Source organism: Lissotriton helveticus, chromosome 11 (genome assembly GCF_964261635.1).
Source record: "Lissotriton helveticus chromosome 11, aLisHel1.1, whole genome shotgun sequence".
Classification (NCBI taxonomy): domain Eukaryota; kingdom Metazoa; phylum Chordata; class Amphibia; order Caudata; family Salamandridae; genus Lissotriton; species Lissotriton helveticus.
This window is the reverse complement of record NC_136072.1, coordinates 682,603,934-682,621,711: the sequence shown is the minus strand read 5'-3', so window position 1 is coordinate 682,621,711 and position 17,778 is coordinate 682,603,934. Positions and strand designations below refer to the sequence as shown.

At 42.4% G+C, this 17,778-nt stretch overlaps 1 protein-coding gene across 1 annotated transcript in view; it reads left to right on the top strand.

The window, feature by feature from the left end:
- Positions 1-227: 227 nt before the first annotated feature.
- The window catches only part of LOC144791091 (tetraspanin-15-like), a 235,268-nt gene continuing 217,717 nt past the window's right edge, over positions 228-17,778 (top strand). Inside the window, exon 1 of the mRNA XM_078665748.1 lies at positions 228-470. Coding sequence (XP_078521874.1) covers positions 375-470 — 96 coding nt within the window. The 5' untranslated portion in view covers positions 228-374. The remainder of the gene's footprint in view (positions 471-17,778) is intronic.

Here is a 17,778-nt window from a genome sequence, read left to right as displayed (position 1 = left end):
AGGAAGACTTGGCTAATGACGATTACCAGTAGGTAACCGGGGCGTTCTTAATGGTGTTTTGGAAACAAAACACCTGTTATAAAAACAACAGAACGAGGGAAAAATAAAACGTAATTTGACCTTGCTATAAAAACATAAACATGCAACAAACACAACAAAGGCTTGCTGCACGCGATACACTAAAGAGTTAAAAAAAATAATCCCAGCTGGAGTCGCCTCGTCACCTCCCTTTCCACAGCTTTCAGTTTCTCGGAGGCGGAAGTGCTGAAGCTTCAGGCATGCATAATAGGCAAAGCAATCGGGTGAGCGGCATAGACAGAGGGGGACAAATACAGCGATTTTACAATACAGCGCATCTCCAGTGCAGCTAAAAGATGCCTCGGAAACGTGGCCGGAGTGATTGGATGGATTCCTTGTATTACTATTACGGGTTGAAGTTCTCCCTCTCCGTGTATTCCATGCTGTTCCTGGTAAGTGTAAATGGTTTATTCATTTCGCTCTGTAGGGACTGATTTGAAATTCATAACCGGTGTTTACATACATCTCTCCACAATACGTCTGAATCTCAACAACCGTGTGCCGCGTTTGACACAGTCGGGCTCTGTTGAGTGTAAACCGTGCAACTGGCTTTCATTGAATAAGAAAATGACATTATTGTTCCTGGGCTTTTTGTCAGCTTAGGCCACGCCCACAAACCTCTGAGGCGATGCTCTTTCCATTGGGAGGGTGGGATCGAGAATACCCGTATGCGAACATTTATTAGCTTTTGTTGTGCGCGTGCCAGATTGTGCACTTGTTTCAAGGGCGACTGATGTAGCGAGGCCAACTGTATTGATAGTACCTATGGACATGCACCTGTTATATTTATTTGAAATATGCAGCTGCTTCCGAGTGTTTTCAAACGGATAACTATGAGAGTATTTTTTTGACGAGCGAATGCATGACTGAGTTAGTAAGGGCATGTTGGATGAATGGGTGAGTTGGTATATTTAATTATGAATGTGTGAGTACATCGATGGATCCATTGGCACGTTAATGAGGGAGTGAATGGATAAATGTGACTAGTTAGAAAGCCTACACCACCGCTGGAGTCCAACCATCAAGTATTGTTTCAGTCTTCCATCCACAACTTTATTGCATGCAACTGGTGATGGGTGTGTTCGTTTATTTTCATTTATATATAAACGCTTTACCCCAGTGAAACTACAAATGTAGCTAAAATATTACCTGTGGGCCTCATACTCCATTTTGTTTGTGACTTTGCTGCCAATGTTATATATCACGTGAATAAACTTATTTTCAGATTTCAGTAGAATACTTCTTGAATGTATTTTAACAAGCAAGACAACAACCTTTCAGTTATTTCAGCAGAACTGTACATGTTCAAAGTTTCACCTAGCAGTTGTAGCAGAATCGCACACAAGTGTTCTAGTGCAGGTGGCTGCATCAGTGAGAAGCTCCATGTTGTAGAATTATGAGAGATTTTCGAAATTAATTTTTTGAGAATGTTTTACTGTAGCAAGTTCTTTTTGGTTTATTATGTGGGGACCATTTGCAACTCTATTGAATGTTTAAAATACTTTGTTCAGAATTCTATAAAATTACGCTCTTTTTGATGTGAAAAGTGTCCCTTTCTTACTGACCTGAGAGGTGAATTTATGTTGGTTTGCTTTCCCATCATATACTCTGTATTTGCTGACCTGAACTTTACTGACTTCTTTTATTGAATCTGTATTCTAACTGAGCTTGGCACTCTGATATATTGATTTTGAATATATTTCTTGATTCCTGTATGACTTAAAAATCTGGAAATAAGCCTTTAAGGTTTAAACCTTCCCTATCCATCATTCTTGTCGGGACAGCTAGGTTCTACATGTCCATAAATTGAAATTGTCATTTGAAGTGCTTTTAAGAGAGACAGGTCCAGCAAGGAGGATAAAAATCCTTGAAAGGATTAATACCATAGCCGGTCCATCAGTCACTCAAGAGAGCAAGGTGGAACGCCATATACCATCCAAGTAAATCCACACACTATCCTAAGAATTTCCTCTATAATATTAGAGCCAGCACTAGGGAAGGGGTATGTCCTGTCATGCTGAAGATCTCATCACCAGCAGAGGGGTTTGGAATTTATTAAAATGTCTACTTGTCTATTGGGCAAGTTACTTCATAAATCTACTTGTCCTGTAACAAAATCCACTTGTCCCTTTGGTGCCATGTGGTTCTGCGACAAATTATGGCAACAATCTCATTATATAAGAGCTCCTATATAGCCTCTCTTATTATGCCAGGGTCAATACCATAGTAGTTTTTGAATACTAGCAATCCCTTTATGTTGCATGTTTCTGCAGATCTACATACTGGGACTGAAGGTAGTGGTAAGCTATAGTTCCAGGGTTGGAATGCCATTTAAGTCTGTGCAAATCTACTAACTTGCATGTTTTAAGGGTTTTTAACAACTCTTATCTGATCTTTTCCCATACTGAGAAATGTTGGAAATTTACTCCTGACAATGGCTGGCGTAAACCTTCTTCCAGAGTTGGGAAAAAGTGGTTGATGGGAAAGTGACCTTACAAACACTCGGGTTTTCGCATGAGCAAATCTACACATGCATATTTGCTCATGATAAACTGCAGTTCACAAATATTTTCCAGGAGTACATTTCTTGCCCTACTTCTATAAATTCTTGTAAATTCTCGACAGCCATACAGCTGCACTATATGCAAGGACACATACCAAGGGTGCACTTTTGAGACTTTCTTTAATAATAGGGCCCCTAATTTGGTCTGGCGTTAAGCACAACCTTTTGTATTTGCTAAAATTCTCTCTCCCTCTCTCTGTATCGGATGGCTTCACTGTGAGTGACGGCATTAAGCCCTTTCACAAGGAGTATATTGGCACACAAAGTCCACAAAAAAACCACACTGAAAAATCTTTCGACAACTTTCGCCATTGCATGCTGAGGATCGCCTCTTGGATGTCTGAGAACAACCTAAAGCTCAATACCGACAAGACTGAGGTCTTATTTTTTAATCAGAAATCACCCTTACCTCCTAACATCTGGTGGCCATCCGAACTCAACCCGCCCCCAGCACCAGCCCTAGCCGCCCGAATCCTAGGCTTTCAATGTGACACCTCTCTCTCTCATGTAAAACCAAAATCAGCAAAGTTACCTCCGCCTGCTTCGGGAAGCTACGAATGCTAAAAAAAATCATCCTCTACTTACCACTAGACTCTCGGAAAACAGTAGTCCACGCCCTGATTACTTCCCACCTAGACTACGCTAATAGCTTGTATGTAGGTGCTCCCTCCTACCTCATTAACCAACTACAGAGAGTCCAGAACGCAGCAGCCAGGCTGATTTATAACATCCCTTACCGTCACTCCATCTCACCCCACTTAATCAAACTCCACTGGCTCCCAGTAAGACTGCGGATCCAATTCAAAGCCTTAACTCTGGCTTTCAGAGCCCTTAATGACCGAGGCCCTACATATCTACGGCGCAGAATGAAGTTTTCACAGGCACCACGTAACCTCAGATCCAACCACCTCCGCCTCATGATATGTCCCCGTTTTCGTCTTGCTCGCACGGGTGGAAGGGCCCTCGCAGTTGTCACCTCCAAACTCTGGAATCAGCTGCCCACAGAGTTAAGATTCTTGACATCAGAACCCATGTTCAGAAGAAAAGTAAAGACCTGGTTCTTCTCCCAGATCTAAATCCTCCCCACTCTTCACCCACCCCGACCCTCCTGGGATAATGTTTTCAGCGCCGGGACACCTCCGTCGGAGGTAGCTGCGCGCTCTACTAAATAAATAAATAAATAAAAGTAGTTTTGTTCAGTGGCAGTAACTAATGTGGCAGTGAGTGCTTTTTTAGACCAATTTTTTTGTGCTTTTTGCCAATGTTTGTTATAATGGCGAGGGCCCGGCAGCTCTCACATCAAGTAGGCTTCACAAAAACCATGCCAAAACAAGTCACGTATTGGCAAAACTAAAAAGCTGATCACTAATTTTAGACCTACTTTTGCGAAATACTAGCATGCATCAACACATTTTAATAAATGATGCTGCAAAGAAACTGTACCTGAAATTTCATAGTAGTTTAGCAAAATGTTTTTTTTCCTACTTTCATTTTTTTAGGAACATTTTATATTGAAAGCAAAGAGTCATTAATCTTGCTCTCAATCTTCTACACATATTTGCATCTAATCAGAGAGCATTCTGGGAGCATTATGCATAGCCTCATATTGCTAAACTTTGAAACCGTGAGTACACATTTTTATACTGTAACCACTGTCAGTAGTGCGATCAGAACTTACATTTACTTAGAGCGCTCACCCTAATAATTATGTCTTTTAATTAATGTACCATAAATGCAAGTTTGAACAGCATTAACATAGGCACACAAATAATAACTTCAGGCAGTGCCCTTTCCTGGCCCTTAATGTGCTACTGCAAACTGGCAGCCAAAGGGTTTGTGCTGCAGGAGGTTGGGCCTACTTGTCCCAAGGACAAAATACACATTAAAACTTGTTGCCCTTGACCCCAAACAATATATCCTGGGCGTCGGGCTATAGAAATTCCACATCCCTGCCAGCATTGGTGGTTGCCATTGTGCCAACGATGGTTCTATAGATGAAAAGAAGTACAGCAGATATTCCAGGCTCAACATTAGCCTGAGATAGTGTTGTCATGCTGTTGATTCCAAAATGATGCCACATGAACTATATCATGCCATGGCCAACATTATATCAGAAGTGTCTGCCATCATGCAATGGATGTCTATAGTCATCCAAGACCAACCACACTCATGAGGAACATGTCACAATAATGTCGGGGTCAGGAGTATTTCAGAAGTGTGAACCAGCAAGCCAGGAGGGTTGACTGTAAGCCAAGAATTAGGTCGCAGTTGCCCATTTTTTGTAAGAATTTCCATGATTGTTCCTTAATTCATCAGCATTATGCCAAAGGTGGGCCCCTCACAGATGGACCACATGTGCAACAGGGAACTGAAGATGGCAGGTGTGCCCTGATATAGTGGTCAGTCATATCAGTTGCGTTTGAGAGGATGCTGCCAGGCTCAACACATACTCGCACATGCACACATCACCATCTCCCCATGAACGTTTTTTAGGTTTCGCCTGGGCCGGAGCTCCTAGCTCCGCCCAGGAGAAATCTCATGTTCTTACAGCGTGGGGCTTAGTCCCGCCTTGTCTTTCATTGGCTAGCTCCATAAATGGAGGCTAGCCATTGGAAGACATCTGCGTCAATCACTTTCTCCCCGTGAAAACGCGATTCGGGGGCGTTTCCGTGTCTTTTTTTAAGTCACGCCCTCTCCTCTTCCCATTGGCTGGAATTTTACCTTCCAGCCAATGGGAAGGGGAGAGCACGCCCCCGAATCCCTACAGGAGTGAGTGGTGTTTGCCTCCCGAATCTGGTCCGGCATTGCCGGCACCCGCCGTCGATGCTTAATCTCCCCGTGCCTAACAACATGAATTCCCCGGCTGCCATGTATTATTGGGTAGGCGCCACTTCCTATAACAGCATCTTAGAAAGGAATGTATCCTAGACTCCGCGAATCACACCATGAAGGTGTTTAGCTAAAACAATTTATTTGCCGACTATCTTAAAACTGAATCAAATGTTTTCTGTAGTGTATACATTTTTCTTTAATTACATCTATATTTGCATTTTCAATTTACCGTCTCAATGTATGAGTTATATTGGCTACGTTTTTCCAAAATGCTTATTTTCGCCTAATGTTACTGACTATTCTTGGTGATTTTTGCCGACCGTCCGGTTAAACGTCTCCTTTCCAAGATGGCTGATGTTCTCCTGTCGATGATTGGCTAGTCGTCTCAGTTTAGAATAGTCTCTCTATTATGTCATTGACAGCAGAGGTTTATGGCAGGCCCCAGTGCAGCGAAGACGAGCTGGTTGCAAATGGACAGGAGAGGTTGTGCGGTAAGCGATGCGAGGGCATGGTAATGGTCGGGAGTGGGGCTTTGGGGGTCCCACCGCAAGTTGCACATAGCTTCTTTCAAAGGGTCTCTTTGAATCTCCCATACAATTGCTGTGGATAACTCATTCTAAGTATCCCTCGCGTAGCAGTCCTGGAGCCACATTGAATCCCGTGTTTGTAGGATTACTTAAACACATTGCGAGTGCTGCTATTCTGCAAGTTTCACGGATTGTACTCCAGAGCGCGGGTGTAGAGAAGTAACGTGTAGGTGGGACGCATGTTTCCCAGGCTGAGAAGTATTTGTTTCTTGCATCTGTTTGCCAAGCAGTAGTTTGAATGAATAGGATCCTCTTAATCAAACTAGTGGGCAGGGGTACATCAATTTAACACATAACGTCATCATTCCTCTGATGTTCCTGCACAGTCGTATGAAAAGCGTGCTGACTCTCTCAGTGCTGTGCAGAGACTTGCATACCAGTATAGGTGTGTGCGTGGTGCACGTGTAGCACTACGTGCATTTATCCTCTGCGAGGATATGTGCGCAGCACTGGATCTAGCAGACTTGCACATGTAGTGGCTGGTGAATGTTTGCTTTATGCTCTGCACATGGTTTTGCCGAATGAACATGCACTGGTACAACTGTGGTGGGTTGCCGACCAAGAGGGCATGAACAGTTGTGCATGCAACCTTAACTGCATGAGTGGTGTATGTGGCGCGCTTCCCCGGTGCATGCATATGTGGCCCATGTTCAGCGCTTGCTGCAGTTCTGGGTGTACAAAGAATTGAATATATATGTACCCCGGAGTGCATGCGCTATCGTTGTCATTGGATATATAAGTGGTGCATCTGTAGTTCTTGGATTATAGTACCATAGTATACATGAAAGTATGTGTAGTGCATGGCATGTCGAGGTGTCATTTGTCCAGCACTCAGTATCACGTTTAGAGTGCAGGTCTGTTACGGAGCGCATGAGAAGTATACGTGCAGCATAGGCACGTTACATTTGGGAGTTTGGATTGGATCTCCACTGCTGGTTGTGAGCGGTGCAGTGAGCGGTGCATGTAGTGTCTGATGTATGGGCAGTAGTACCCGTCGCATGAGTTGCAAGAGACTGGTTGATGTGCTGCACTGTGGCCCGCAGACCGAGGATGAGTAGGGTCTGCGATGTGTGGGTTTGTCTGCAGCACGGGCAGTATGAGTGTTGCCGATAAATGAAATGCATTTGAAGCATGTGAGAGCAGGATTGGTATATACGCAATGCCAGGTGGAACATTCGTTCATGTTTAGTGCTTCTTGGAAGAATACTGCATGGATAGTGTTAGATTAACTAACGAACCAGTTGTACCAGCAACGAACCAGTTGTACCAGCAACTACTTTACGATTTACGGTCCTAGGAGGGTGTGTGTCTGTGTAACATGTGTGCTTGAGTTGCTGGTGCGGAGCATCTGGATTTGCATGCGAGACATTGGACCATACGTAGTATGTGCAGAACAGAACACTGTGTGTGAACTGTACATTTGTAGTGTATTGTGTTTTGGTATATGTGTGTGAACCAGTGGGTATATACGTGGTCCATATTCGGCCCTTAGTAGGGTTCTGGGACATGTATAGGATAGTGTTGTACAGAACTGGGTTTACAAGAAGTGCGAGTGTAATATGAATATATGTGCACAATTGCGTGTTTAGGTTCTTCATGCACAACTCAAGCACGGGGTGTGTGTGATACGTGTGCTGTCTGCTGCACGTGTAGTACTGGGTATGTGTGAGGCGTGTTCCGCACTGAGATATGCTTGTAGCACAAGGTGTGCATGAATGACTATTGACTGAAAATAAGCCCTGTGCTATATTTCTAACTGAGACGTGGCTTCATGATGGATCGGGCCCTGATGTTGCATCCGCCCTCCCCCCGAGCTATGCTATTACCAGGAGAGATCGGGTAGGCCAAACAGGAGGGGGTATTGCTATTATTCATAACAGAGACTATGTGTGCAATTTTGAACCTGCACTCATCCCAAACTGCGAAGCAGCATCTTTTAAAATTACCCTCAATCCCAATTTTAAGTTCTCCGGCTTATTGTTATACCGACCGCCAGGAAATAATTCCTCCTGGTCAGAAAACTTGGCTGATTATATCTTACCTCTTCAGCTAAAAGCCCAAAATTTCACTCTATTAGGAGACTTGAATCTTCATTTAGAGGATGATAAGAACAAGACCTGCAAAAACTTAATAGATGACCTTACGGTGTTAGATATGACGCTACGAAATAGTGGTCCAACTCACAAAGCTGGACACTTATTAGATCCTATAATATCAAATCTGAAAGAACTTTCATGGCTTAACACCACACCTGTTCTCTGGTCAGATCATTTTCTACAAAGTTTTACTATCTCACTTAAGCCCAAAAAAGGTCCAACTATGACATCCTCAGAATCTTTTAGAAGAAACTGGAAATCCCTTAACTTGGAGGACCTTAACAATGCTTTGAAGGAGGGTCACCCATGTTTAGAGGGAGATATGGATAGCATTGCAGAATCAACACATTTATGGTTAACTGGTGCTGTTGATACTTGCCTGCCTTTAGCCCGTTGCAAAGGGAAAGTACACCGCCCTCCCGCCCCCTGGTTCACAGAAGCCCTGAAGAAAGAAAAATCTACCTGCAAGACTCTAGAGAGGCAGTGGCGGAAAAATTATGACCTCTACCAAAAAGAAGTCTACCGAAAGGCCAGAAACTGTTACCACTCAGCATGCATGAAAGCCAAAGCATGCTATGTTACCAACACTATTAACATGGCCGAAAATAAATCTCAGACTCTCTTTAACATGGTAAAAGAATTAGCTGGGGAAAACTCTAGAGCAGAACCTACCCCCCTTAATACCCAGCAATGCCAGGACCTGGCGTCTTTCTTTTCGAACAAGATTGAGAACATTGTCTCTAATATTAAAAATGACAGCAGGACCACAGACAAGGAAGGTAACACTGCCCTAGTCCCTTGAGAAAAATGTCATCTCGAAGTCTGGCCCCCCATTAAATTGGATACACTGAAGGAACTACTTAAATCGATCAAATCGGGTTCCCCGCGTGACCCTATTCCTATCGGTATTATAAAAAATTTGGAGGACCCTGCTTTGAGTTCAATAGCAGAGATATTGAATGCCTCCATGGAACAAGCTATAGTTCCTGCTCTATGGAAACATGCTATGGTCAGCCCTCTACTTAAAAAACCAGGTGCAGACCCGATGATAATGGCCAATTATCGGCCAATCTCATTATTGCCTGCTTTTTCAAAAATATTAGAGAGGCATATACACAAGGCACTTTCAACCTATGTGGAAAACAATGAGGTCCTGCATTTGTCCCAATCCGGGTTCAGGAGTGGCTTTTCTACCGAAACGGCGCTACTCGGGGTCACAGAAAAGATCAGGGAACTTATGGATGACGGCCAAACAGTAGCACTGGTCTTGTTAGATCTTAGTGCGGCTTTCGACACCATTTCTCACTCCATACTGCTTGACAGACTGGGGGAGAGTGGTGTCGAGGGCAAAGCTCTGGAATGGATTAGATCTTATTTATCCCGCCGCACTTTCCAGATCTCCTCTTCGGAGGCATGTTCTGAGGTATTCCACTCTCCTCATGGTGTGCCGCAGGGATCAATCCTGAGCCCTCTGTTTTTTAATTTGTACCTACGACCACTGGCCAATCTTGTAGAAAACTATGGTCTAAGTTTAATGACTTATGCAGATGACTCGCAAGTCCTGTTTTCACTCTCCAAATCCGACTTGTCTGTCCCTTCTGCATTAAAAGTAGGCCTCCAAGAAATATTCAGTTGGATGTCAGCCAACCAACTCAAATTAAATGGAGAGAAGACAGAGGTCCTACTGTTAGGGAATAGTAAAGACCTCTGGAACGATTCCCATTGGCCATCGTCATTCGGCAAACTCCCACCTTTAGCCTCTCAGGTTAGAAACCTTGGGGTCATCATAGATGACAGTCTATCTATGACTCAACAAGCAAACAAAGTGGCAGGTATTTGCTTTACCATTCTTAAATGGTTACGCAAAATAGTCTGGATGTTGCCACCCACTACCCAGAAGACCGTGGTCAATGCCTTAGTGACATCTCGGCTTGATTACGGTAACATCTTATACCTGGGTTCAAACAAGGCAGTGATAAAGCGTCTACAATTAGTGCAGAACGCTGCGGCCAGACTGCTCTGCAAAATCCCTAGATCCGCTAGGATCACCAAACATCTTGGGGAATTGCATTGGCTTAAGGTTGAAAATCGTATTCGTTTCAAGGCCTTGAGTTATTTACTTAAAATCAAAGCTGGCACGGCCCCCAAATATCTACAGGCACTTGTTAAACCCTACCTCCCAAATCGTAGTCTTCGTTCAGGCACAGCGGCAAACTTTGTGGTACCAAGGTTTAAACGGGCCAGAATAGGCGGGAGATCTTTTTCCTACTTGGGCCCAACGTTGTGGAACTCACTGCCTATTTATATACGCAAGGAGGAAAGCTACATGAATTTCAGAAAAAGTGTAAAAACATGGTTATTCAATAAATAAATGCTTTGACTGTTCTCTCTCCAGTGATATCGTGTTTCATGCTGTTCTGGCGCCGGGAAACCCTTTGTGGGTAGCTGTGCGCCTTACAAGTGCTATAAAATAAAATAAATAAATAAATAATGATGCCCTTGCGAAATTTAGGGACATGAATGGTGACCACAGCACTGTGGTGAGAGTGATATTGATGCAGTGCTTCTTGCAGAAGTACTTCCTATGTACGCATGTGCAACTTAATGTGATTTATTTGTGCAGCCTCAGGTACATGAGCTGCACTGGAAGTTTGAATGGCGTGGCTGTATGAATGGAGCATGTACAGAGTCCAGTGATGAATATAACTTATTTAGCATCTGGTGTCTGAGTGTAGCATGTGCATCCCTGGTGCATTATGGTGCTTATGCAGCTGCAGGGGGTACGAGGTGTGTGTGTATAGTAAAGGAAGGAGAATTGGTCCATGTTCAGCGCTTGGTGCATTTCTCGGATATGTAATGTAAACCGTATGTGAGTAGTGTCCTACTGCAATGGTACACTGCAACTGACATTTGCAATGGTAAGTGCATGATTATTGCGAGTGTAGTGCTTTATCACGAGTGGTCTATATTTGATTCTGCCCATGAGTGGTGTTCTAGCTGCATACGTTGTGCATCTGTAGCACTGGTTACACCAGTGGTGTATTTGCTGCACATGGGACATTTGCAGGAGGGATCCAACTTGTGCACTTGCAGTTTAAGTCGCTTTTCTGATGATTGTGCAGTACTAGTTCATTCTGTGGTTCTCGTTCAGTGCCATGTATTTCTTTTGTGCTCCTGCAGCTTAGGGTGTGCATGGTCCAAGTGATGTCCCATGTGCGTCTCTGATGATTGTACAAGGCTAGGTTTGTTTGTAATGCTCTACAATGCTTGGCATGTTTATAGTGCAGATGCAGAGCCAAATGCATCCAGTGCATGTACTATGGCAAGTGTTTAGGTGTGCATTTAGCATGGCACGGACCCTTGGACAGCTACGGATGTGTATGATACATGAAAGTAATTTGAAGTACAGAGTGCAATAGCAATTCGTTGTGCAGCATATATATTAAGTCATGTTCGCTGAAAAAAACCCAAAGGTTAAAGCAACATTATAGTTCGGTCTTGTAATGTTTTGAAGACGACATTCACCATTTCTACTCACTGACCTAAGTATAACTTGCACCCCAACAATTCACTGCTTATGACCTTCTATTACATCTCTCGTGACATGTAAATGACGTCACTGAGACATCTAAAAATACACCATCAATCAATCACATCACTGATGCAAAACAAAAACTGATCTTTCTCTGGAAACTCTTACCTAATGTACAACTATCTATCTATATATATATATATATATATATATAGGCATTTTGCTTTTTCACATGTGCCTAAAAGTGCTCTACTTCGGTGCCTTTGCTGGTCAGGCCAATCCAATCTCTGCTCTCATTTCACTTTTTTTTTCTTTTTTACTCTTGCAGTGGTTTATTATTAAAATGTTATTTTTGAAAAACTATATACCACATTTAGATGGTGGTATTTTTAAATTGTATTACTTTTTTTTACTCTTTTAATGTCAATTGCATATGCTTGCAAAAAAAAAAATCCTAATGCCAGACATATTGCCTTTGCCAATGCTTGCTTTTGCGTTTTTCTAAATCTTACTCTAAACAGTATCTTCAAATAATTTGGTCAGTGGTCCTTTTATAGCAATAATGTTGCCCTTCATCGTTGAGTGCAATGAGTGCAGAGTGACTAGTGAGTGCTAGGGAGTGCTAGGGACTGCAGAGAGACTGCTAGGGAGTGCTAGGGAGTGCAGAGTGACTGCAGAATGCTAGGGAGTGCAGAGTGACTGCCGAGATTAAGCTAATGGCAATGTAAATGACAATGCCATTTATTTTTCTTTCAGTGCTGCAAACCTGTACATATGCGCAATTATATTACCCGGTTTAACAATTTTAATTTTATTGATATTGCAAAGGTTACACCTCCTCTGAGAGGACTGGAATTCATGATAGGAGATTTCTGGAATACAAGTTTCTATAAGCCAGATGAGAGAAAAAAAAGGTCACTCATTGGTGGCCAGGGCGACTGACGCTGGAATCTGGAGACCACGGTTCGATCCCCGGCTCCGGCGGCAGGTTAGCCCAGCACCATGTGACTCTGGGCAATAGCTCGCTTAATCTTCCCGACGGCCCCCAGCGCCTAGAGACCCTTACGGGTGATTGTGCGCTTTACAAATGTGGACTTTACTTTACTTTACTCTGATAGTGGGCACTTTGAATAACAAGCATTTACAATGCAACGGTTTCGCCTTTGGAAAAGTTTGAGCTATTGGCATTGTAAATGACAAAATTTGTATTTATGTGTTGGTTTTGAAAACAGATAAATAAATGGCATTGTCATTTACATTGCCAATAGCTCTAACTTTTCCAAAGGCGAAACCGTTGCATTGTAAATGCTTGTTGATTTTCCTTTAATTCCCATTTTTCACATGCATGTTCAGGCAAGTAAATTACATGGCAATTACATCTTAAATATAAGCCTAGAAACATGAATGTTAAAGGTTCCTATTCTCATACGAATGGTAGTAGGCTCTACAGAATCCAATTTACCAACAACATTTTCTACATTGCACTCTATGCTCTGCGGAAACTGTGAAACGAGAAGACTCGCAATAGATCTGTGAATGGACAGGAGAAATAACAGGAGCAAAATGAGCTGAATATAAGGAACCTCATCCATTCTATTAAAATGGAGTCTTGCAAGAAAGTGTGCTCTAAATATATTTCCCTATTAATCACACTTCTAATCAACGTTATGAAATAATTCCAAGTGCATTTGCGTTGGTTCATCTGTTATGACCAATAACATCATTCACCTCTTCCGTCATGGTGCCGCTGTGTTCATGATGAGCTGAGCTCGTCATGACAATCGCAGCGCTCACACGCGGGGCTAATTCCCGCGCTGTGCTGAGCGTTCTATTAAAACGGGCGTGGTCATGACGAGCTCAGCTCGTCATGAACATAGCGCCACCATACTGTGTGACGAGCGGAGCTCGTCAAGAGCACCGAGCTCGTCAAGAGCACCGAGGCGCTGCACGCGCTCCCACCTCCCCCCAGCCTAGCGGGGGGAATTAGCCCTGTGGGGAAGGGGTTAAAATCACTAATTTGCACAAGTAATTTGTCACTCAAATTTGAACACATAACATTTCTATAACCCTTCTGAGTGTTCATTTGTAGCCATACTTTTGTCACTCATTTTTCCCATGGCTTAACAAAACACTCTTCATTGACCAGCTTTAAATGCTGTAAAGATTTGGGTGAATTGATAACACTAAGACACTCACACTCATTAGCAAACAAATTGTATAACGTTAAGGCACACACTACAAAATCCACATGATAATACAATTTGGAGTAACAAAACAAAATTGTCTTTCTCTTATTTGATGATTTATTTTCGTCCACTTTAACTCTTCTTTTCTGACTTCATTCATGCTCTAGCCAACATGTTTTCTTCGTCTTGGTTGTTCCCTACGACTTCATCAGGGCTGTTTCACATAGATCTCTTAATGGCCATTCGTCAGCTTTCGGTTGTAATTACGACCCGGAATATCTGTTGCACAATTTACTCTTCAAATCAGTGTCATGTGTCCGTACGTGTATCATTAATGGGGCATTCACAGTCCTTATTGTACAGGTGCACCTTCCAAAACATATTGATATTGGGAGTAGCTGGAGTAGACTTGTTTGGGCATCGTTGGACTAATATCTAAGGGGAATTCTCCTGATATTGATACATTTTAGATGTAGGGCGAACAAAGGGTTTTCTTTATCTGTGGGTAAATGTGATAGTACACATTAGTCAAGATTCTGAAGAACCAATCGTTTCAGTTATGCGTGAATGAATTAAACACTACTAAATATATATTAATATTCCCAGATTTCCTACAGTTTATAAACTAATTATATCAATTTTAAAACACACTTTGAAACCCTGTACCTTAAATCCAAGCACACAGTGCTGATCCTCTGCTGTGATTTGATAAACCATCTTTGACAAAAAACTGTTTTCTGTCAAGATTTTTTCATGGAAATTGTAGATAACACTCCAGAAACCAAAAATAAGAGTGTATTTGGTATAACTTCTCAAATATCGTCTTCCTCTATATGAGATAAAAATTTTACATGCAAGTAAAACAGTACTACCAATAGTAGCTACAGTCTGTCAGTTGATTGCCCAGTGTTGTACTGTAGGTTCACCATTGAGTTATAATTAAGGCTCCATGAGACCGTTTTTACAGATAAATACAGACAAAAAAACATTTGTTTTCCTGTCTGTATTTGTTTTTAAATGTGGATAAAAATGAAAATTGGGTAGTTTTTGAGTGATTCTGAATGTTGTCCATCATGACTGCCAAGCCAAAAGCAGTGAGGATTGATAGGCAAAGAATAAAAAAAATAAAGGAGCCTTAAACAGCAGTAGATTTGCACAACCTTGACACTAGAATGTGCACGCATTCTTATAAAAGGTGTATTTTATCACCTGAGTGTGTATATATCATTGAAACCTGTCAGGCGTTCAGGCACGAGTGTACATTAACTGGTTAAATAAATGCAGAAATGTACACGTTTCTGCTTTATTTTTTCACAAAACCTAAAATAAATATGGATAAATACAGGGAAAATTAGCAAAAAATAAATATGGATATATATAGACAGAAATGACATAAATATAAGTACCATAAAACCAGGGGCCCTAGTTATAATCAACAACTCGAATTGTAACATTCCACATCAAGATAAATGTCAGCCACACCTGAACACCAGGTTACTAGAATAAGGGCTGTAAAAGTGAAAGCATTTTCTATGAAAACGACTACACTATTGGGAAAAAATTGAGGGGGTTAAGCTTGTCATGCAATTATGGATACTGTTCCTCAAAGCTTAAATGAAGACACATATTCTACAAATTCTCAAGTATCATCCTCATCCAGGTGAGGAACACATCTGGCATGCTTTGCAAACCATTTACTTCCAGCAGCAGCAGTCTGTCATTTGGTTTTCCTGCTTCACTGCAGAGGCCCAATGAAGAACTAGAGTGCAAACATTTTGTATTCATAACAAAAGTGAGGCATTCCAGGAGCTGTTAAATTTGAAGCATTTTCATGCAGCAGACTAAAGGAAATGAGCATTCAACAGTCAATGCAGCAAAGTCAGTATGTATATATTTTTTAAGTGAAGGGAATCTTGGGTTTTATGGATTTTTACATTATACATTTTAAGAAGGATACCAAAATAAATGTATGTGATTCCTACCTAAGTCTATCAATGTCTTTCCGCAATTGTTTTGTCGGACTGTGCATCTTCTTTGGTTAATAGTTCTGTAAGAAAGTGAATTGTTGTGGATGCAAGTCCACTGGAAGTAATAAAGTCACTAAACTATTAAGTCCAGTTAAGGTTTATTTAATCCTGAACTCAACCCATGGTAGCTATGGCACAGAAATGACAAAAATCTAATATGGAGAACAGGAGTTATGAATTAATTTTTAAATATTTGAGTTAAAAAAAGCACAAAGAAAAAGTAAAGCTCCAATGAAAGTCAATAGTTGCCGTAGATCAGGACCAAGTTACAATTTCAAGTCAACAGCAATGAAGCATGGATTGGATCATCCAACTGGATTTGTCCTGGTGATTGGAATTCAAAAAGGTCAAAAAGTGTCTGAGTCCCACTTCAGAAAGGGATTTTTTTTCAGTTTCAGGAAGGAAAGTGTTGAATGTCTTCTAAGTCCCACTCAGAGTGGGATTTTGTCCCTTTTTGAGAAGGAATATTCCCCCTGTGCGGGTTGCCGCTGAAACTGTAGCTTTTGCTTTGGAACTTAAGGCCAGGTATCTGAAGCAGAATACCCCTGCAGGTGCTCTGAAGTTTTGCTGCAAACTTTCTAAATACGAATTCAGAACGTGACTTAGTCATTTTCACAGCGGTGTGGAGGTCTCCTCTCAAGATAAAGCTGAAATCCAATCCGACACTGTGGTACATGCCTTTTTGGCAGTAGGTCCCACTGAAGGGAAATCCTTTAAGTTTTCAAGCACTTCTGATGTCAAACAAGCACATGAGCACACTTCTAAGGCCCCAATGCCCTCAGGGAAAGTCTTTTAGAGACGCTCAGAGTTTCAGGCAAAGGCCAAAACATAGTTCAGTCCAAGTCCATTTGCTCCTGGTCATCTGGGCACTTTACGGAAAAGGCCTGTTGCAGCTTGTTGCGTCCCTGTAGCCACATGGAAGGTTAGCCAACTGCCCCTTGCTGTCCATTTCTTTGTCCTTGGTACACGTGGGAAAAGACCTCTTGCAGCTTGTTGCATCTCCGTAGCCACACAGAAGGTTAGCCAATTGCCTTTGATGTCCACTTCTTTGTCCTTGGTATATGTAGGAGCAGGTTCAGCCCTTCAAGTTTACTCACAAGTCTCAAACAGCAGACACAGTCCTCCTTCTTTTCTTCTGCAGTGCAGAGTGTTCTAAGGATGGTGCCTTGGGGTGCCACATTTATGCTTGACACCAGCTAGTGGGTGGAGGGGCGGGTAACTCCTGGTTCTTCCTTAACCAGTGGGGTAAACGTTCCCAGGAGCAACCCTATCCACTTTTGAATCAGTTCCTGTTTACCCTACTTCACTCAAATACCCCAGTGCACTTTATTCCCCAAAACCTAGATGGGAAACCCTTCTCACTTTGTACAGAGCCTGTGTGCCCACCCAGAGGTGTAACCAGAGTAATAGAAAGCCCCCTCCACTGTGGTCAATGAAAACGAGTTCTGGTGGTAACTCTGCTCCCACTGGGTTTGGTTCCAGCCTGACTAGGAAGACAAAGGCTTAGTCTTTACAGGTGTCCCCTGACATTTATTTGTGACATGGCAGCCCCTTTGAAGTTAAGTAAGTTCTTGTGCCTACCCCAACTGGTCTTCCTGCTAGGGGAAGAATAACGCCTCCCTGCAGCCAGTCTGTTGTTCATGCTCTAGGAGCAGTTCTCACACTTAATTCATTTCAAGCATTTGATTGACAGCTGCTGGAGAGCTCATGCAAATTAACCCTGTCCTTGTTACTTCTTTTCCCTTCAACCCCTGCCCCAGACATTTCTTCTGCTGTCTATGCTCTTCTGCTTGGAACCAGAAGAGGAGGTCGTAATATGGACATCTATAATGTGTCTGATGTGAGTGGCTTCACCCTGGACCTTAGAGAGAGCTGTT